Below are 20,938 nucleotides of genomic sequence, written 5' to 3'. Positions count from 1 at the left end.
TGCTAGTTTTCATCTAAATCAAAATTTGGTCCAAACCAAATCAAATTTTGCGGTAGGATATTTTCAAACTAGCCCTCTTGAAGTTGTTTTATAAGTGGTGTACAGTGTACTGGACTGTGTTCCTATAAACTGAAAAATCTCTCATCATTGTGTGAACCATAAAACACCGCGTAGAATTTGGCGATAAGGTGGAAAAAAAAGGGCGCCTCCTGGAATTTAGGATGTAGGACCACAAGTCAATTTACTGTGTCTAATTTGGCTTTATAGTGGAAGAAAAAAGAGCACCTCGTAGAATTTAGGGTGTAGGACCATAAGTCAATTTACCAATACTCAAGTCCACAGTCAACTGCACTGCCTAGGCGGGTTGATTAATTATAAGAAGAAGAAAGTAGTTCCGGTAGAAAAAAATCAATATCGCCAAACAACCTTCAATTTGCCTAAAGAAATTGAAGGCAATGGATAACTGGTCGAGCTTAGGGAAGCTGTTAATTATGGTGCTGGTGTTACAGTCCTACCACTATGCACATCGCAATTCCGGTCTTGTTTTTGATGTCCTCATCTTCCTCCTCTGCTCCCTCGGCCTCGTCTTTCGCCAAATGAATATCTCCGTCCCCGATAAAACCTCGTCCTTGTCCTCGTCCTCCTCCTCGCCCTCATCCTCAACGTCCTCCTCCACCTCCTCACCCTCAATCTCATCCTCATCGTCCTCCTCCGCCTCCCCGTCCTTGTCCTCCTTCTCAAAAGGCTCGCTCTACGAAGTGTTCATAAGCTTTAGAGGCGAAGACACACGTAAAAACTTCACGGGCCACCTCTACGAAGCATTGACAAAGGCCGGAATCAACGCCTTTATTGACGACGAACTAAGAAGAGGAGAAGATATAACTAGCGAACTTGTGCAGGCAATCCAAGGTTCTAGGATCTCTATCATCGTCTTCTCAAGACGGTACTCGGACTCCAGTTGGTGTCTTGAGGAGCTGGTTAAGATCATGGAGTGTAGAAGAACGCTAGGGCAATTAGTTTTGCCAATATTCTATGACGTTGATCCTTCGCATGTCAGGAAACAGACTGGTAGTTTTGCACAATCGTTTCTGAAACATACAGATGAAAAAAAGGTAGAGAGGTGGAGAGCTGCTCTTACTGAAGCTTCGAATTTGTCTGGCTGGGATCGCAGAAACACTTTGGACGGGTACTTACTAATTTCTTTTCTTATGAATTAAGGCTTTAACGTACCTTTGCTTGTTAATTTGGAATCATGCGATTTCTTAGACCTCTGTAATAAAATCATACAATAAAGCTTAAACTGTTAAGGCTACACTAATCACAGCTGGGAAGCCGCCGGCGACTGGCTGCGGAGGGAAGGGATGCTGGTTTTTTTGTTTGTGTTTCTTATTTTAATTTTAATTGATGTTTGCTAAGTTTAAACACACCACCTCAAAAAAAATTGTCTTAATTAAAATCTCTAGCATGATAAATAATTTTGTTTATTAATTAGTTCAATTTCGTTGTATAACAATCTTTGTTTTGCTTCTCAACTTGACTAATGCCAGGCATGAAGCAAAGTTTATCAGAATGATTACCAATGACGTCATTACGAAGTTGAACAACAAATACTTCGACGTAGCGCCCTATCAAGTCGGAATAGATACTCGAGTGCTGGATATCAATAATTATTTAGGCATCGGAGATTCATATGATGTTCGTGTGATCGGAATTTTGGGCATGGGTGGAATAGGTAAAACAACGATTGCTAAAGCCATTTATAACAGATTTTATGAAAGGTTTGAAGGTAAAAGTTTCCTTGAAAAAGTGAGGGAAAAGAAACTAGAAAAATTGCAAAAACAACTTCTTTTCGATATCTTGCAAACCAAGACAAAGGTAAGCAGTGTTGCTGTAGGGACCGCCTTGGTAAGGGAAAGATTTCAACGCTTAAAGGTACTTGTCATAGTTGATGATGTAGATGATGTGAAACAGCTACGCGAATTAACTGGAAATTGCCACTCTTTTGGCCCGGGAAGCAGAATCATCATCACAACTAGAAACGAACGTGTGCTAAAAGAATTTGCAGTTGAAAAGATATATCGGGCGAAAGTAATGGCCCAAGAAGAAGCTCTTGAGCTCCTAAGTTGGCATGCTTTCAGAAGTAGTAGTTGTCCTAGTCAATATCTTGTGCTTGAAAGAGAAGTTGTCAATTACTGTGGAGGATTGCCGCTGGCTCTTGAAGTTTTAGGATCTACTCTTTTCAAACGAAGCGTAGATGAATGGAGAAGTATATTGGATGAATTGAAAATGATTCCTCGTGGAGAAATTCAGGCACAACTAAAAATAAGCTACGACGGGCTAAATGATAATTACAAGAGGCGGATATTCCTCGATATAGCTTGTTTTTTTATCGGAATGGACAAGAACGATGTCGTGCAAATCTTGGATGGTTGTGGCTTTTATGCAACAACAGGAATCGAGGTCCTCTTTAACCGGTGCCTTGTGACTATTAATAGAGAAAACAAGATTATGATGCATGATTTGCTTCGGGATATGGGCAGAGATATCGTGCATGCAGAAAATCCCGATTTCCCTAGAGAACGGAGTAGATTGTGGCATCCTGAAGATGTAAATGATGTATTGATAGACAAATTTGTAAGTACTTTCCCAATCAAACTTTATGTTAAACGTGTAAGCATATGTAAGTTAGTAATCTAACTTTTTTTCATGCAAAGCCTTCTCTTATTTAGAGTCTGTTTTTTCGGATAGCAGGGAACTGAAAAAATTGAAGGTCTGGCTTTGAATTTGCCAAGTCCTGAAGAGACTAGTTTCAGTACTAAGGCGTTTAGAAATATGAAGAGACTGAGATTGCTCCAACTAAACTACGTTCGGCTCACTGGGGGATACCAATGTCTTTCCAAAAAATTAAGATGGTTGTGCTGGCATGGATTCCCATTGGAGTTCATACCAATAGAACTGTGTCAACCAAACATAGTTGTTATCGACATGCAGTACAGCAGCCTCAGACAAGTTCTTTGTGAGTATTCTGGGGTAAGTACAATGCGTAACCTGAACCAAATTAGGAATTATTTTTATGCTCTTTGTATCTTCTTTTTGGACTTAAATTTTTTATTTAAATTTGATTTTTCTTAACAGTTGCTTGATAAGTTGAAGATTCTAAATCTCAGCCACTCCCACGATCTAACACAATCGCCAGACTTTTTGAAATTCCCAAATCTTGAGAAATTGATACTCAAAGACTGTAAGAGGTTGGCTAAAGTTCACAAGTCCATCGGAGATCTCAAGAGTCTTGTGTTGGTGAATTTGAAAGACTGTGAAACGCTTAAGGCTCTTCCGAGGAGTTTCTACAAGTTGAAATCTGTCAAAACTCTTGTTCTCGATGGTTGTTCAAGATTCCAAAGCTTGTCTGAGCACTTGGGAGAAATGGCATCATTGGTCACTCTTTATGCAAATGGGACGGCCATAAAAAAAGTACCACCTTCCATCGTACGACTAGAGAAGCTCGAGCTCTTATCTTTGAGTAAATTGAAGTGTTCTTTGCAGCTACCTTCCTTACAAGGTTTACGCTCTTTGACAAGCTTAATTTTGGCGGACAGCAATATAGAGGAAGTGCCTAATGATATTGGGAGTAGTCTACCTTGTTTAGTGGAGTTATGTGTAGATGACAATAATTTTGGGAGCCTTCCAAGCCTCAGTGACCTCTCCAAGCTTCTTATATTATCCTTGAACGGTTGCAGAAACCTTGTCGAGATTACAGATTTACCAAAAAGTTTGGGTTTCCTGCACATGGACGACTGCTCTGTATTAGAAAGAATGCCAGATTTTTCAGGCATGTCGACAACGGTGGTTCTCTTTTCCCCGAAACTCATTGAGTTTCCAGGCTTGGATAGTGCGTTAAACTCGGGACTCACACTTTTTATGATAACACACAACAATGTCATAGATTTCCTTCTTAAGGATAGCACGCTACAGGTACTCTCTCTCTTCCACACCACCCCCCTCTCCTCCCTCCCTCGCAAATATGTGTGTTATGTATGTATTACTCACACAAATCTTGTTCCACATGGTATAGGGATGGACAGGAGGTGGAACTATAACTCTTGTAGGAAGACAAATTCCCACTTGGTTCAATCATGTCAACGAGGGTACCCAAGTCTCTTTTGAAGTGCCTAAGGAAATTGGTTGTAATGCAAAAGCGTTGGCTGTGTGCCTGGCTTTTGTTCCTCGTGATTACGTCAGCTCGTGTTATATTTATGTTATTAATCACACCAAGGGTACCAGTTTTTGTGTCGAACTAGGAGATGTTTTTTTCATTGAAGAGATCATTTGGCTGGCAAATCTATCATTGTCGGAAACCGAGTTCAATTTGGAAGAAAGCGATTTGGTCCATGTTATTGCACATTTTCCGGTGAAGAAAATAGGGGTACGTTTAGTATGCGACAAACTTATGAATTTCGAAGGTTCGTTATTAGATTACCATTATATCCCTTACGAACGGGCCTTAGAAGAAATTTCTACCGAAGTTGATGATTTTGATGAGGATTATGAAGATGATGATTTTGATGAGGATGATGACAACACGATGAGGATTTTGATGGGGATGATGAGGAGGATTTTGATGAGGATGATGAAGACGAGGTGGAGGATAATCAGGGCCAAGAAGTTGCGGCTGATAATGATGAGGGTGATGATGAAGACAAGGAGGAGGACCGAGACGATGACGACTATGTAAGGAGGAGGACCGAGAGTCTGTATTTTTTTGCATGCCATGATCTGTTTTTAATATGTTCTCTCTTTTTGAACTTTCTTGTTTCTGTGGTGGTTTAATTCAACTTATTAATGCATTTAAGGTTTTTAATATGTTCAGAGAAGCCCTCTTCTTCTCCCTGCACCAGCCGCAGCTTCCAAGGCTGCTGCAGGTGCCGCCATGCCTGCCCGTACTGCTCCCACCATTGATAGTCCCAGATTTTGACCTCCCAATTCCAACCCTTACAACGCAAACCACAATTAACTCTTCCAAGAAGGGCTCCATAAACCACTTTGCAAGTTTTGACCTTCGAATGGTAATCTCCTTTATATCGTCAAAAGTTAGTCCCTCTGACCTTTCATCATCACTGTCAATCATTGCATCATCCCCTGATGATCCATCATCTTCACTACGAGAAGCATATCTCAACTTGCGGTGAGCCTCAGGGTCATGCAGCTTCAAACGTTTTGCTCGTAACTCATTCAATGCATCATCCTTGAAAGCTGCCCTGTCAGCAGATGTGGCTGATGAATGCACCCGAGAGGATGGAAGAGGTGGAGTCTCTTTTCGGGACTGTAGGGCTTTCCCTTTGTCCCACTTTGGTTGGAACTTATCCTTTAAACTCTTGTCATCTTTCTTCTGTGCTCTTTCAGACAGAATTAGCTCTCTTTGAAGTTCAGACATCTCTGCGAGCTTCCGCCTATTGTCTTTATCCTTGTAAAGATCACTGCCAACATCAGATTCATTGCTGTTCCCCCACCCCCGATCCGAACCACTATCGTTATAACCACCTTCTTCCTGGCTACCTTGTTCATCGTCTATTTTGTTTGAAATGGTATCAGGCATGGTATTTTGGTTGGTATTCTTCGATAGAAGTTGAAGTTTTTTTCTTAGAAAACTGAGTTTTTTTTTTTTAAGAGAGAGAGAGGAAGATCAAGAGTCAGTATCTTTTCATATCAAAAACCATAAAGATTACAAGGACTAAATTACTCACAACTGGTCAAAAAACTGATCCTACACACTAGGGACCTAGAAACCTTCTCCGGCCATTAATGGTCATTGGAGGATATCATCCATCCACTTGGAAGAAGATGGGAATGCAAGGTACAATTAAAAAGATAAGAACACCAGCTGTAAGCATTCTAAAAACAGAGAATGGAACTAGCCGTTGCACATTTGAACCTAACGGCTACTTGCTAAACATAGCAAGTTCTTCATTTTTTCGATTTCAGCATTTTCTTCACTTCTTTCTGCAGGATTGTCATCTGCAGTTTGATATTAAGCTAGTATGCAGCTTAAATCTCAACAGCCTCTCCTAAGCTGCTTACTGGCTTAACTCCAAGTCTCAATCTCAACTGATTAAATCTATCTTTTGGCAAAGCTTTTGTGAATATGTCTGCAAGTTGTTCTTCACTTCTGCAGAACTGCAACTCGATCACCCCTTCTTGCAGAGCTTCCCTTATGAAATGATACCGCCTGTTTATGTGTCTAGTTCTCTGATGAAATACAGGATTTTTGACCATAGAAATTGCTGACATATTATCACAAAATAAAGGTGTTGCCTCAGTTTGCATTTCCCCAAAATCATCAAGAACGAATCTCAACCAAATTGACTGTGCAGTTGCCTCAGCTGCTGAAACATACTCAGCTTCAGCGGTTGACAATGCAACTGTGTTTTGTTTCACAGAAGCCCAAGAAAATGCTCCACTGCCAAAGCTGAATGCATAACCTGAGGTGCTTCTGCTATCATCTTCACTGCCTGCCCAATCTGCATCACAGAATCCAATGAGGATTGCAGACTTATCTTTCACATACTCAATGCCATAGTTTAGGGTCCCTTGCACATATCTCAGTACTCTTCTTGCAACTCCCAAATGCTTCTTAGTCGGACCATTCATAAACCTTGATAACAAACTTGCAGCATACATCAGATCAGGTCTTGTTGCTGTTAAATACAGTAGACTTCCCACTATTTTCCTGTAAAGTCCTTCATCGGCTAATTCACTCCCATCCACTTTCTTTAGCTTTTCACCAGTGGGCAAAGGGATAGAAACTGGTTTGCAATCTTCGAGCCCAAATTTCACAAGTAAAGACTTAGCATACTTACTTTGGTGTATAAACACGCCTTGATTAGTTTGCAGTATTCCCATACCTAAGAAGTGATGTAGAAGGCCGAGATCAGACATTTCATATCTCTCCATCATTTCCCTTTTGAATTCACTGAGCATCGTGTCACTACTTCCAGTATATACAATGTCATCAACATAGATTGACACAATTAGCAACCCTCCTTCATCATCAGATCTTGTATATAGTGTGGCTTCACTTGTGCTTCTTTTGAACTTACACAAAGAGAGATATGGATCAATCTCACTGTACCAGGCTCTAGGTGCTTGTTTAAGTCCATATAAGGCCTTCCTTAACTTATAGACCTTGTGATCAGCATTTGCCAACTCAAAACCCTCAGGTTGCTCAACATACACCTCTTCATCAAGCACACCATTTAGGAATGCTGACTTAACATCCAACTGAAACAACTTCCAACCCTTTTGTGCTGCAAGAGCAATGAGTGTTCGAATTGTATCTAACCTTGCCACTGGTGCAAAGGTTTCATTGTAGTCTATCCCAGGTTTCTGTGCATAACCTTTTGCCACAAGTCTGGCCTTGTGTTTTTGAACTGTTCCATCCAGATTTAGCTTAGTTTTAAACACCTATTTCACACCTATAACAGGTTTATTCATAGGCCTATCAACAAGCTCCCAAGTATTGTTCTTTTCAATCATTTCCAACTCTGCATTCATAGCCTCCTGCCAGGCTATTTCACTTGCTGCTTCTTGATAACTCTCTGGTTCTATAATGCACATGTGACACCTTGCATATATATCTTCCAGAGTTCTCAACTTCACTGGGGTGGAGCTAGGTGTGGAGCCTTGACTGTGACTTCCACCATTATCTTCAACTAACTCATCTACAATAGTGTGTGAATGAGAACCTTCAGCATTGTCAAACTGGATTTCATCGGTTTGTTCCTCTCTAGCTTCTTCTGTAGAGTCATTTCCTTCAAGATTGAGAGGTATTGAGATCGATTCTACTTGATCACTTTTCCAATTCCATGACTGGTTTTCACTGAAAATCACACTTCTTGAGAGTACTATTTTCTTAGATTGCAGATCATACACTCTATATCCCTTTTCACAGCTTCCATATCCCATGAAAACCCCTTTTCTGGATTTCCCATCAAATTTGTGCCTCAGATGTGATGAGACATGAGTATAGCAGATACACCCAAATACCTTCAGGTGCTTAATTCCAGGCTTCCTGCCTGTGAATGCTTCAAAAGGTGTCTTATCTAGGACAGATGTTGTAAAACATCTATTTTGAAGGTACACAGCTGTACTTACAGCTTCTGCCCAGAAAGACACAGGGATTCCTTTCTCAGTCATCATGGATCTTGCCATTTCACAAACTGTTCTATTTCTTCTCTCAGCAACTCCATTTTGCTGAGGTGAATATGCAATTGTCAGTTGCCTCTCAATTCCTATGCTTGTACAGTAATTCATAAATTCATGTGAGGTGTATTCACCACCTCTATCACTTCTTAGCTTCTTCAAACTGAACCCACTTTGCAGTTCAACAAAAACTTTGAACTTTTTGAACACATTGAAGGTATCAGATTTGTTTCTGAGAAAGTATACCCAACACATTCTTGAGAAATCATCAATGAATGTGATGAAGTACCTATTCCCTCCAATGGATTCGTTTTGCATAGGTCCACACAAATCTGTATGCACCAATTCAAGTGGACAACTTGCTCTCCACGTTTTTTCTTTGTCAAAAGGTTCTATGTGGTGCTTGCCTGACACACAACCTTCACACGCATCTCTCATTTCTGTCAAAACAGGTAGTCCAAGTACCATTTCCTTCTGCTGCATCTTCTTCATGCTAGTGAAGTTTAGATGTCCAAGCCTTCTATGCCATAACCATGAATCTTCAACCATAGATGCTTTTCTTGCTGCAGGGGTTATAGACTCTAGTGAAAGGGGAAAACATCGATTTCCTGCCATGATCACTTTTGCTACAACATTGTTAAGCCTGCTATCATCAAAGATTACTGCCATATTACCCCCAAATAGGACATAGTAACCATGCTCCATCATTTGGCCTACACTCAGCAAGTTTTCATCCAAACCTGGAACCAGCAACACTTCATTTATATATCTTTTCCCACGCTGAGTTTCAACCACTAAAGTGCCTTTTCCAGTTGCTTGTACAAGATCACCTGTGCCCATTTTAACTTTGCAGGTCACAGATCTGTCAAGATTTATTAAAGCAGACTCTTGTGATGTCATATGGTTGCTGCAAGCACTATCCACAAACCACACACTTCTATCTTGCATAATTGATGAGTGACAAGCGTAGAACATGGTTCCTGTAGTTACTTCTTCTTCCCTTGCACAGTGGGCAACTTGCTTGTGACTATCACAGTCCTTTGCAATATGACCAAAACGATTGCACTTTCCACATTTGGGTTTTCCTTTGTATCTGCACACACCAAAATGATATTTTTGACACACTTGACACTGTGGTTTCACAGAACTTTGACTACTGCTTCCTTGCTTGTTCTGTGAATTGAATCTGTTATTCCAATTTCCGCCAAAATTGTTGTTCCAGTTCCCACTTGGAGACCAATTTGATCCCTTCTTGTTTTGTCCCTGCCACTTTTGATTTGGCCTACTCTGTGAACCTTTGTAGGTACCAGTGACTTGATTATTTCCAATTCTGAGACTACTAAAAGCCCTCTCAGTTCCTGTCAATTTATCCATTTCATCATGCAAGTCCTCCCTTTTATCATATACTTTGACAGATGCAATGACTTCTTCAACTCTAATAGCATCCAAATCTCGAGTTTCCTCAATAATAGACACAATGGATTTATACCTCCTACTTAGACTCATCAATAATTTCTGCACAATTCTTTGTTCAGTCACATCTTCACCAAGAGATTTCAGATTGTTCACAATTCCAAAAAACCTACCCAAATAGTCATCTAGGTTTTCACTATCTGTCATTCTCATATACTCAAAATCAGCCCTAACTGCTTGAAGTTTTACAGCTCTTACCTTTTTATCTCCTCTGAACTCTCTTCTCAGAATGTCCCAAGCCCCTTTTGCAGTCTTCTCATTTCTGATACGAGGAAAAAGCTCATCTGTTATAGCTCCTTGTATGAGACTCAACGCTTTGGCATTTTTGATTGTCTTCTCTGGAGATGGTGGGTGGTTCCACTGGAACATGCTCAATCTCACTTCCTTCCTCTCCAGAGACTTCTTCCTCGACGGAAATCTGCTGCGGTTGCACTCCGAGTTCTACTACATCCCATAGGTCATGCGCTATGAGGATAGTCTCCATCTTGACAGCCCAAAAATCGTAGTTTGCACCATCAAACTGTGGAGTTCGTAAATCTCCACCGGAAGAACCTGATCCCACCATTTTTCTTAGTGAGTATCAGTGAATCAACCAATAAAAGGAACCACCTTTATCCCTTCTGAGATTTTTTTTTCAGGAAGAACCTCTCTCACAGCTTTACGCCCCTCTCTGGAATCAGACCTAGTGCTCTGATACCATGTTTGAAATGGTATCAGGCATGGTATTTTGGTTGGTATTCTTCGATAGAAGTTGAAGTTTTTTTCTTAGAAAACTGAGTTTTTTTTTTTTAAGAGAGAGAGAGGAAGATCAAGAGTCAGTATCTTTTCATATCAAAAACCATAAAGATTACAAGGACTAAATTACTCACAACTGGTCAAAAAACTGATCCTACACACTAGGGACCTAGAAACCTTCTCCGGCCATTAATGGTCATTGGAGGATATCATCCATCCACTTGGAAGAAGATGGGAATGCAAGGTACAATTAAAAAGATAAGAACACCAGCTGTAAGCATTCTAAAAACAGAGAATGGAACTAGCCGTTGCACATTTGAACCTAACGGCTACTTGCTAAACATAGCAAGTTCTTCATTTTTTCGATTTCAGCATTTTCTTCACTTCTTTCTGCAGGATTGTCATCTGCAGTTTGATATTAAGCTAGTATGCAGCTTAAATCTCAACATATTTCTGTTGGTCCAGCCTCTTCTTCAAATGAACTTAAGGTCCAGATGACTTCCTGCTTGCATAGCCACGACCATCGTCAGAATCATCACCTCTGGAGTCACTTCCTCCATTAGAATATGAGCCCCAACGTCTCCTCCTAGATTATGAATGTTAGTGTCAATTTTTCCCCGATGAACTTGTTCTTCCCGCAGCCTCGAAGAGCAAATTTTCTAATTCTGCCATTATCCGCTGTCCTTTCCGGTATGTTTTGGTGTTTTACTCGCGTTGTCGAATAACTCATAAAGTCAGCATTCGAAAAGAAGACAAAATCATCAACATATTATTTCCATCTGTTGGTTCAAAACTACTTCAACTTGATAGTAAACACATTAGTTTGTAACAAAAAATTTGAAACCTAAAAATTCTAATCTGCTACTAACAATTTCTCTGACGGCTAATACTTCACAATTTCACACAAAGAAAACCTCCTTTCAACTCTAAGACTGTACATGGAACACCCACTTCCTTAATTCTCGAAATTTCCAGCTCAAAACCAACCCCAAGACATTGGTAATGAGTCGAAAACCTTCTCGAAAATATCCCCTTTCAAACCCTAGGACTGTATTGAACACCCATTGCTCAAATTCCCAAAATTTCCAGCTCAAACAACCAAATCCCAGAATTACAACTTCTGAATTTCTGACAATATTAATCCTTAATCTCTGCATATTACAGCAGATCTCGCTCAAAACCCAAAAGGGTATTTAGTATTTACCGATTTTAATTCTTAAAACCAACCTAAAAAGACAAAATATCTCAGCAAACAATACAAAGACAGTTGTCAAATTTCTGGTATTCGAACAAACAAAGGGCAACAACAAGAAGAATAAATCGATCACCTGAAAAAATCTGAGTGCTTTGGCGGTCAAATATATCCGAATAATCCAACTGCGGCAGACAAAAGCATGAAAGCCGCTGAATTTAAAGAGCTTGCAAAATTTGAAACAAATCTGCCTGTTTTAGGAAAGTTAATCAACTCATTGAGTCGACTCGCCGATATTTTTTGGTTTTTGAGAAACTGCATGGAAACGACATGGCGTTTGGAATTAATATTGTCGATGAGTGGCGTCCGTTTGGACGATTGGACAACAAGCGATTACAGAGTATTAAAGTAATTGATAATAATAGAGCTCAGGATAAATTTTTAGTTGTGACTGGAACACAAGTGGTACATCACATGTTTTAATAGGAATGGTGGGAAATTTTATTTTTTAAGTTATTAACATTTTAACACATGTATCTCACCATTTATTTAGTGACACGTGACGTAACACCCCGTGTACCGGTCACACTGAAAAATCTCTCCAAGCTCATATGTATAAAAGTATTTGAAAATCTATTTTATCGCAATTATTATTTGAAATCATATTAAGCACGGTTTGTGTTACATGATTTAGTGAGGCGGGCCAAGGATAGGTTGAAAGTTGAAACCACAAAGAAAGGAATATGCTACCTTTAGCTGGTTCTTATAAGTCAACACCTCATTTTTTGTCATGTAACATGATTGATGAAAGGATTATGTATAAAGGCATCTTCTGATTATTAAGACGTCTTAAACTTAATCTTGTATACTTACGGGATAATTTTTATTCGTGTTCTCTAAATCAAATAAAATCGATGTAAACGTAGTTACATTAGTTAGATATTTAGAATGGATATGCACATTTTATACACCTGGATTCAAATTTTATCCACAGTTTATATTAGTTTAATCTTGTAACTAATCGATTGTATTAAAAAAATTCAAATGTATTCTATTTTTATGGATTCATTATCATAGTGATTTCGACGTGAAAACAGAGTGTCGGATTTTGACTATCTGATGCCCTCCTCTTCTTTTTAAGTGGACTTGGAACAGGCAATCGACCTCACTTAATGAAATAAGGTTTTGTTATTTGTATTCTATTTTTATTGTCGAGTTTGTAGTCAGTTCGTCATACATTTTCTGAACTAGAACTTAACTCTCTCTTGTTCGTTAAGGGAAGATTGAAATGGAACAAATACAACACAAGTACATCACCGTACAAGGCCTAAAGCTCCACGTTGCCGACATCGGAACCCATTAGTTGAGGGAGAGTTAGCCCTCGGAAATACGAGTTTAGGACACATTATATGTTGCAAACTTGTAACTTCTTCCTCTTTTCGTTATAGTCGTTCAAATTATAATATATCTATGTCTTACATCATGATTAATACGCACCATATTATTGAAGGATGTTTTCTTATCTCTATTTTTAGAGTATCAAAGCACCCTCGCAAAAACACTGTGTTAACATGCACCTTGCTAAAATATCTTCGGAGTTGGGTCTGGCTAGTGGATCACGTCACTCGTCTAGCCATGCACATAAAGAGTAACACACGCAGATCCCACACAACCTTATGCTCGACCCACCCTAATGCAGGCGGTAGTGCTCTGTTGTGCGGTGGTTGAGGAAAAACTTCAGTAGGGTAACTGCCCCCATGTTGGCCCTACATTGCCCACAAATCCCCTTTGTATGCGGAGTTCTTCGGTCCGAATGCCTATGTCAAGTGGCTGTCCGGCCAAAGACCCAAAGGGTGCACGATGAACAGTGAGTGGGCCAAAATACAAGAAGGTGGGCCTGGGTGAGATGTTTTTGTCTTGGACGGACCTTCTTATTGGATGGTCGCACAAGTCTGATCTCATGGTGGGTGACCTACATGCCGGACCCAAAAATTTCTCATTTGGTTGGGCCACAAGTTAATACCGTTGGTACCGTAGCCCAACCCAAGTTTCGAGTTCACATATATGTCCCGGCCCAACACCGAAAATCTCAGCAAGTTACAACGTGCGACAAGATTCCTTATCCTATCCAAAACACATGTCCGAAATCTAACGGGAATCCTTTGTCCATGATATCGGCCTCTTTCCAATTTGGTCACTTTCTCCATGCAAATCTCCAAACTTTCTGCAAAAACAATTCCTCCATGAGAGCTGAAAAATCACCTCAACAAATCCTCCACCAATGACAACAGTTGCCGCCAAGCTGTTGCCTCAGAGCCTCCACGACACCACCCACCCGAATCCTTCCTCCCACCAAACCAGCGCCGGGAGCTGCAGGGTTTGCATTCTATCAAACGGCGGAAACCGCCGCAGAAACCCGCCAAAGGCGGCTGCTTCCGCCGAAGCGAAACCGACCCATTTGCAGAACCATAACATCAAAGAAACCCATTTGTTGAAACCGTCTTCCCGCCAAACGAGTGCCTTGAGTTGCAGGGTTTGCATTTCGTCCAACGGAAACCGCCGCAGAAAACCACCAAAGGCGGCGGCTTCCGCCGAAGTAAGAGCGACCCAGTTGCAGAACAATGATTCCAAAGAAACCCATTTGATGAAAGTTCTCGACAGGTCCTGCAAAGCAGGACAGTACAATGAAGCACTCTACTTTCTTGAGCTAATGGTTAACGAGGGGTACAGGCCTGATGTGATTCTCTACACAAAGCTCATCAAAGGGTTCTTCAATTCGAGGAACGTCGAAAAGGCAGTTCGGGTTATGCAGATTTTGGAGAAGTATGGTGAGCCTGATTTGTTTTCGTACAATGCGTTGATCAGCGGGTTCTGTAAGGCGAATCGGATTGATTCAGCAAACAAGGTACTTGATAGGATGAGGAGTCGGGGATTTTCACCTGATGTTGTTACTTACAATATCATGATTGGGAGTCTTTGTGGCAGGGGCAAGCTAGGATTAGCTTTGAAGGTTTTGGATCAGTTGGTGAAGGATAATTGCAGGCCGACTGTGATTACTTACATGATTTTGATCGAAGCAATGATTCTTGAAGGCGGAATTGATGAGGCGGTGAATCTTTTGGATGACATGTTGTCTGGAGGGCTTAAACCTGACATGAATACTTACAATGCAGTTGTTAAGGGAATGTGTAGAGAAGGGATGCTGGATAGGGCGTTCGGCTTAGTTAGGAGCTTAGATTCAAAGGGTTGTTCGCCTAATGTAGTCTCGTACAACATTTTGTTACGAGCGCTTTTGAATAGGGGTAAATGGGAGGAAGGGGAGAAGCTAGTGAGCAATATGTATTCGAGAGGTTGTGAACCGAATGTGGTGACTTACAGCATTTTGATTAGCACGCTTTGTCGCCATGGGAAAGTTGAGGATGCTGTGAATGTGCTGAAGATCATGAAGGACAAGGGATTGACGCCGGATGCGTATAGTTATGATCCGCTGGTTTCTGCATTCTGCAAAGAGGGGAGATTGGATTTGGCGATAGAGTTTTTGGATTACATGATATCGGATGGCTGCTTGCCGGATATTGTGAACTACAATACAATCTTGGCTGCTTTGTGTAAGAGTGGAAAAGCTGATCAGGCTTTGGAAATCTTCGAGAACCCCGGTGAAGTGGGATGTCCTCCGAATGTGAGCTCTTACAACACGATGTTCAGTGCACTGTGGAATTGCGGAGATAGAGTGAGAGCGCTTCAAATGGTGTCGGAGATGGTAAGCAAAGGAATTGACCCCGATGAGATTACTTACAATTCGCTTATATCGTGTTTGTGCAGAGACAGGATGGTGAATGAGGCTATAGGGTTGTTGGTAGACATGGAAAGTGGTGGCTTTCAGCCAACAGTTATCAGTTACAACATTGTTGTTCTCGGGCTGTGCAAAACGCGTAGGATTGTCGATGCCATTGAAGTGCTTGCGGCAATGGTTGAAAAGGGGTGCCGGCCTAATGAAACTACCTACACTTTGTTGATTGAAGGAATTGGATTCGCAGGATGGCGAGCTGAAGCGATGGAGCTTGCCAACTCTGTTTTTAGTTTAAGGGCGATTTCCGAAGATTCGTTCGGGCGTTTGAATAGAACCTTTCCCATGCTTGATGTTTACAAAGAGCTTACTCTATCTGAGATTAAGAACTAGCTTTTGCTTTGTAGCTACAAAGAGGGATTAGAGTATCGACAAATTCGTGTTTTTCGTTAACGTAGAGAAAGGCAGACATTAAGCAGCAGAACTTCCGGCAAGAAAAAGAAAGAGAAGATATCAAGAACTAAATGGAAATGGCTTATTTGAAGATGAATTTCTTTTGTGTAGAATCTATCGTTTGTATCAAGAAAAAAAAAGCGGGAAAGATTTCTGGCAAAACGTTCCATCTTACCAAAGTGTAGATTCTATACAACTTCAACTAAATTAAACAGGGATGAGCACGGTTTGGTTTAGCCTGCTTCGTTAATATAATTAGTTTTTTACGGCGAGAGAAAGAACCAAAAGAGGAAGAGAGAAAGTGGTGAACATAAAACAAGTAGAGGAAAGAGACATTATCCATTCAACCATTGTGACATGTTAACTCACTTGGAATATGAAAGTAAGGACATGAAATTGAATCAAGAAGCGTTTAGTTAACACGATTCTTGATTTTCAAATACTGAATAACAAATTTAAGCTGAACTCAAAACATAAAGAATCCAACCACTTGTATTAGGCATTTGTTGTACTGAACCATGTTCCAAACACACTGAATCACGTTTCAATATACTTGATCGAACCTGTTTAATTACTCAACCAAAAGAAGTTAAATAGTGCATTTAAAATGATCCTCCACTAATCCTTGTATTACACACGAAAAAAATGCACGTCACATATTATCATTTGTTCGAATAATCATCATTAAGCTTCACCATATCTCTACATAGCAGTAAACACCAGGAGCCGAGTTGGATTTGAGGAATAAAAAGAACACTTACTTCTTCACTGCCCCAATTTCCATATTCACCGCGTCGCCCACTAGTCTCTAGCTCACTTGTGCAATATACTCTTCTTCGAAGGCTTTGGTTTCTTGTGAGTGTGGTTCTGCCACAAATGAAATAAAGCAGGAACACTTGGTAAGTACAGATTACCTTTTGGAAAGCCGTAAATTTGAAACTACAGTAAACAAGTGGAAATGGTACCTTTTGTCTTTCTAGTGCGTCATAATCTATCCTCTCCCTCCAGTTACTTTTGCGTAGTTTGATTGGCCGATTGCCCACATACTTACCTGGAATTATTGCAGATAAATTATATACAACCATTATCATAAAAGTAAAAGCATATCAACAACCTCTATGATTCTTAGTACTTTCAACAAAAAGTAGAATCACCATACGAGTAAATATTTTACTCACCATTCATTTCCTTTAGTGCTCCGGCCAGGTCAGATGGGTTGGCAAAGCTAACAAATCCAAAGCCCTTGGTTTTTCCAGTCCTCTTATCTCTGACAACCTAGAGATGGTGACAAAGCAGACAGATATAAGTTTCAAGATTTCAATCACAGTCAAAATTCACAAATTCTATGAGAAGTAGATGAATCAAAACGTAGTGAAAAACAGCAAAATCCACAAAAGGTTATAAGAATGCGGGCACAGTCAAAATAAGGAAAACAATTGGATTCTGAGACAATTACGGCTCACTCTTACCAACCAAATATCACACAAAAATGAGAACATTAAGCAAAGCACCTACATACTGAAGGAAAAAACAAAGTACCCTGTACAGTTTTTTACGGTGTTCTAGCTAGGATCCCCATAGCCAAATACCACACTCCAATCACCCCCACACACATTACACCACCACAGCGGCAATGAAATGTAGGGGTTAAACAGTATTCAACTCAAGTCGTTAATTCTTTTTACGGTCATAGGTAGAAGGAAAATTTCAAAGTTCTCACACAGATTTCATTGACCAACAAAAATTATTGTAGAGTACCATCTTTCCAAGCCCCAAAAGCAGGGCTTCACACCAACCCCTAAGGTTCATAATAATATCAAAATATTGAACCAGCTTGGAAGCTCAATCGGTTCACTAACCTGACTCCAAATTCGTTCATATCGACCCAACAAGCAATAATTCAAGGTCGCCTGTGAGTCAGGTCAATTTCAACCAACTCAACCTCCAAATGTTGATTCCAGCTGTCCAACCTATATTTAATGGTCAAAAGTGATTTTAACTAACTTTGAGATCTCAAAATAAGTGCTTGAAAAATCGCATAAGTTGATGTAGGTTGTCAGTAGGCATCCTACAGTCAAATGTTGTTAGAAGTAAAATGAAAAAATGCATCATGACAACTTAGACCATTCCAATATGCAACTTGTAGCTACTTGTACGGTTACACATCCAAGTTCCAACCAAAATATAAACAGCAGATGAGACCTACCTTAGAATGAATAAAACAAAGTGCTTTGTGCTCTTCATATAAAAATCTGAAGATAAAATTTAAGAAGTTCACACCAAGCAAACAATTTATAATAATAAAAGAATTTTAAGGAAAAACAAAGGAGATGAGGCAGACACTTACTCTTGCCATGTTAAAGGATGGAAATCGTGAAAATGCTTTTGAAAGAACATCATCATTCACCTCATTACCAAGATCGCCACAAAAAAGTCGATAATCATCTGCAAAAGCCAAAACCCAACAGAATTGTAAGGCATAAGTATGCATTCAATTGAAGAAAAGTCAGGTAAAACAAAAAATGCCATTCTTGTGAGAGAATAACTTGCTCAAAATCCAAAAAACTAAAATTACTACTGAATCCCATGAAGAGTAGGAATTTAACAAGGTCTCACAGTTCTAGTGTATCAGTGAACTAAGTAGCCAAAAGGGAAACCTTCAAAGAAGATAAACTGAAACGGGACACAATCATGGAATTGAATTATAACAAATATTATATAAAAGAGCATTTAATTATGAAACCACACATACTTTCTGGCCATTCTGCAAGAGTTGGGTCCTCCCAAGCCTGCCCGGCAGCTTTACGAGGGATAGCTTTCTTCTTAGCTTCTGCTTTGTGCTCAATTTCGCTGTTTGCAAGAGCAGCCTTCACACTCTCGAGAGCCTCAGGTGTAATCGTCTGCGCATCCCTTTGAAACAACTGCTGAGCCTGTTCATTTACACTAAAACAAATTATGCACATGAAACTTACACACCAAACAACTTCCCCTAAATTAGCAAAAAATGATACGTAGCTCCATTACTTATTTCAAAACTGAAAATCTCAAAAAGTCTTTCTCTACATTTTCAAATTGCAGTAGTTCCTCAAACAAGAATCCCAAAAATTATAGCTCTTTAAAAGCAAAAATAACATGAATTCGTTTCCACAAAAATCATACTTTTCACTAAAGCATACGAATTTTCGAACCGAAGAAAAACCCCATTCTATTTATTCTCAATCATTCAAGAAATCAAAGACATCAATTATCAAACCCTAAGCGTATGAGTATGCATATAAGTGTAAATGCACATAAAGACGCGTCCCGAAAACAGACCTGCTGATACTGCTGAGGAAGAGAGTAGACACCGGCGACCGGAGCCGGGGCCGGGTAGACGGACGGAGCGGGTGGCGCTGCAACGGCGTAAGGCGCGGGGTACTGGGGTTGCTGGAGGTGGAAGGGCATGGGGAAGTAGGACGATGACGACGAGGCATTCGCGTATGTGAATTGGGAAGAGGTCAATGGAGGAGCTGCGGAGGAAGACGGTGGGTTCGCCATGGCCGATATCGGAATAAAGGTAAAGCTAGGGTTTTGAATGGTACGAATTGGGGGCAATCGGGATCGTAATTTCAGAGAGTTCTAGAGCTTTGCTCTTTTGCTTTTGACGGTATTTCTCACGCCGATTTTTACGGAAAAAAAATAATTTTACAAGACCAAAGCCCAACAGAAACCCCATACAAAACAAAAGGAGAGACCCATTCAACAAAAGAGCAGGTCGGCCAGAAGGCCCGATAATACTTTTGAACTCGTTTAGAAATGCTTTTTGACAGAAAACAATAATGCTTAAGCGTTGTTAGCTTTAGAGGCACGTCTAAATTTTTAATAAAAATCTAAAAACACTTTCAAACCTTTTGTGGTAAATATATTTAGAAGCTTGTTGGTTTCGTGGAGTTGTTTTTAGCTATTTCTAAAGCACTCCCAAATATGCTTGTGGTTGTCTAGAAACACTTTGTTACTAGTCTTATGATCTAGTGATATTTCCTTTCACCTTGTAAGAGGACGACTCAAACATAGATGGGAGTCTGATACCTAGATAGCTTATTGTGTGACTCAATGTAAATGTGAGTCTGATACCTAGTTTGCCTTGTAAGAGGATGACTCAAACATAAATGGTGTCAATAACATCTAATTGGGTCCCCGTATGCATAACCACTAAATGAATATTTCATATTCATGGCCATGTGTTAATCATGATATGTAACAATTGTGAGACACTCGTTTTTTTTTATGGTCAACTAATCACCAATGAATGAATAATAGTACTATAACTATGTGTCGTAAACAGAAAGAAACCATTTTTCTTATGAACAATGTCTTTTGTCTTACTTTGAGGGGCATAAGGTCACGGGGTTGGAATTTTGTTTTTCATGTATGTGGAAACCAAGCCATTGTATTACGTGTCATCATAATATTAAGTAATTATAAAATACATTTTTAATGTTTTTATTCGTATTGTGATCAGTGACGGAGTTAGGATTTTATGGATATAGAGGTCTCTCACATGCTAGGTAATTTAAACTCAAAACATGATAAATTGAGTAATTTGCATAAAAATCGAAAGACCACAAATTCAACCGAGAGAATTAAAAACATTATACAGACCCAGAAACTTGAATATGATGTTAGGAGTAAACAAGAATTTTTTTTTAAGTATAAGTTAAAGCTAAAGAAAATTTGATAGAATAAGGAGGGGTAGTGAAGGTTGCATTGCAATAAGAGGAATGAAGAGAAAATTGAGGTTTGGCCTAGAACATAAAAGAGTTTTGAGTAAGTATACACTTGAATTATAAGGATATTAGATTGATATGCTGCAGAAGTATCTGTTAGAGTACCCAAAAAAACAAAGACAGGATAAGTCAAATATTGTTTTAATTTTTAAGTGAATCTGCCTATATTATGACATATTATGTGTCGTCTTTTGTTTCACGTACATGAGAAAATCTTTCCACGAGATTGTTATTGGTATTCAAAGACATTTTCCTATCAAAAACCATAAAACTTCTTACATGTTAAAATACAAAGCCCCTTGCACGCGTGAGTTCTTCGTGTGTGGACTGTATCAA

At 39.8% G+C, this 20,938-nt stretch overlaps 4 protein-coding genes across 8 annotated transcripts; 2 read left to right on the top strand and 2 right to left on the bottom strand.

Annotated features, from left to right (window-relative positions):
- Window positions 1–330: 330 nt before the first annotated feature.
- Window positions 331–4,871, top strand: LOC103423585 (disease resistance protein RUN1-like). Of its 2 annotated transcripts, none has more exons than XM_070809506.1 (5): window positions 331–1,186; window positions 1,548–2,634; window positions 2,752–3,030; window positions 3,136–3,972; window positions 4,073–4,871. In XM_070809506.1, exons 1-5 carry the CDS (start codon window positions 456–458, stop codon window positions 4,730–4,732), a joined length of 3,594 nt encoding a protein of 1,197 aa, XP_070665607.1. In that variant the 5' UTR covers window positions 331–455; the 3' UTR covers window positions 4,733–4,871. The 2 variants fall into 2 exon arrangements, with proteins under 2 accessions (XP_070665607.1, XP_070665606.1); XM_070809505.1 differs by having other exon boundaries at window positions 2,749–3,030.
- LOC139189930 (protein RTF1 homolog) lies at window positions 4,829–5,593 on the bottom strand. Its single transcript, XM_070809204.1, has one exon. The coding sequence runs from the start codon at window positions 5,591–5,593 to the stop codon at window positions 4,829–4,831; it is 765 nt and encodes a 254-aa protein (XP_070665305.1).
- An 8,143-nt stretch (window positions 5,594–13,736) lies between these two features.
- LOC114820075 (pentatricopeptide repeat-containing protein At3g04760, chloroplastic-like) lies at window positions 13,737–16,072 on the top strand. Its single transcript, XM_029090156.2, has one exon. The coding sequence runs from the start codon at window positions 13,878–13,880 to the stop codon at window positions 15,774–15,776; it is 1,899 nt and encodes a 632-aa protein (XP_028945989.1). The 5' UTR covers window positions 13,737–13,877; the 3' UTR covers window positions 15,777–16,072.
- A 238-nt stretch (window positions 16,073–16,310) lies between these two features.
- LOC103451071 (uncharacterized) lies at window positions 16,311–20,014 on the bottom strand. Of its 4 annotated transcripts, XR_003767396.2 has the most exons (8): window positions 19,152–19,961; window positions 18,589–18,766; window positions 18,184–18,281; window positions 18,043–18,088; window positions 17,696–17,806; window positions 17,015–17,111; window positions 16,802–16,887; window positions 16,311–16,703 (listed from the first exon to the last, which is right to left on the bottom strand). XR_003767396.2 is itself a non-coding variant. In XM_008390505.4 (6 exons), the coding sequence occupies exons 1-6, from the start codon at window positions 19,371–19,373 to the stop codon at window positions 16,650–16,652; spliced, it is 735 nt and encodes a 244-aa protein (XP_008388727.2). In that variant the 5' UTR covers window positions 19,374–20,014; the 3' UTR covers window positions 16,311–16,649. The 4 variants fall into 4 exon arrangements, 2 of the variants coding, with proteins under 2 accessions (XP_008388727.2, XP_070665614.1); XR_011573896.1 differs by lacking the exon at window positions 18,043–18,088; XM_008390505.4 differs by lacking the exons at window positions 17,696–17,806; window positions 18,043–18,088 and having other exon boundaries at window positions 19,152–20,014.
- Between the last annotated feature and the right edge of the window lie 924 nt (window positions 20,015–20,938).

The sequence above is a fragment of the Malus domestica genome, chromosome 12 (assembly GCF_042453785.1).
Source record: "Malus domestica chromosome 12, GDT2T_hap1".
Classification (NCBI taxonomy): Eukaryota; Viridiplantae; Streptophyta; class Magnoliopsida; order Rosales; family Rosaceae; genus Malus; species Malus domestica.
Note: the sequence above shows the minus strand (reverse complement) of the source record. Positions and strands in the feature narration are given on the sequence as shown.

Bases quoted from the DNA above. Each gene is read 5' to 3' on its own strand.
- LOC103451071 (XM_008390505.4), bottom strand. From the start codon at position 19,373: ATGGCGAACCCACCGTCTTCCTCCGCAGCTCCTCCATTGACCTCTTCC. The intron at 18,282-18,588 runs GTATGTGTGGTT...TGGCTTTTGCAG, and splicing joins TCTTGCAGAATGGCCAGAAA to ATGATTATCGACTTTTTTGT. The intron at 16,888-17,014 runs GTGAGTAAAATA...CAATAATTCCAG, and splicing joins AGCACTAAAGGAAATGAATG to GTAAGTATGTGGGCAATCGG.
- LOC139189930 (XM_070809204.1), bottom strand. From the start codon at position 5,593: ATGCCTGATACCATTTCAAACAAAATAGACGATGAACAAGGTAGCCAG.
- LOC103423585 (XM_070809505.1), top strand. From the start codon at position 456: ATGGATAACTGGTCGAGCTTAGGGAAGCTGTTAATTATGGTGCTGGTG. The intron at 3,031-3,135 runs GTAAGTACAATG...TTTTCTTAACAG, and splicing joins TTCTTTGTGAGTATTCTGGG to TTGCTTGATAAGTTGAAGAT. The intron at 3,973-4,072 runs GTACTCTCTCTC...CACATGGTATAG, and splicing joins TTAAGGATAGCACGCTACAG to GGATGGACAGGAGGTGGAAC.
- LOC114820075 (XM_029090156.2), top strand. From the start codon at position 13,878: ATGACAACAGTTGCCGCCAAGCTGTTGCCTCAGAGCCTCCACGACACC.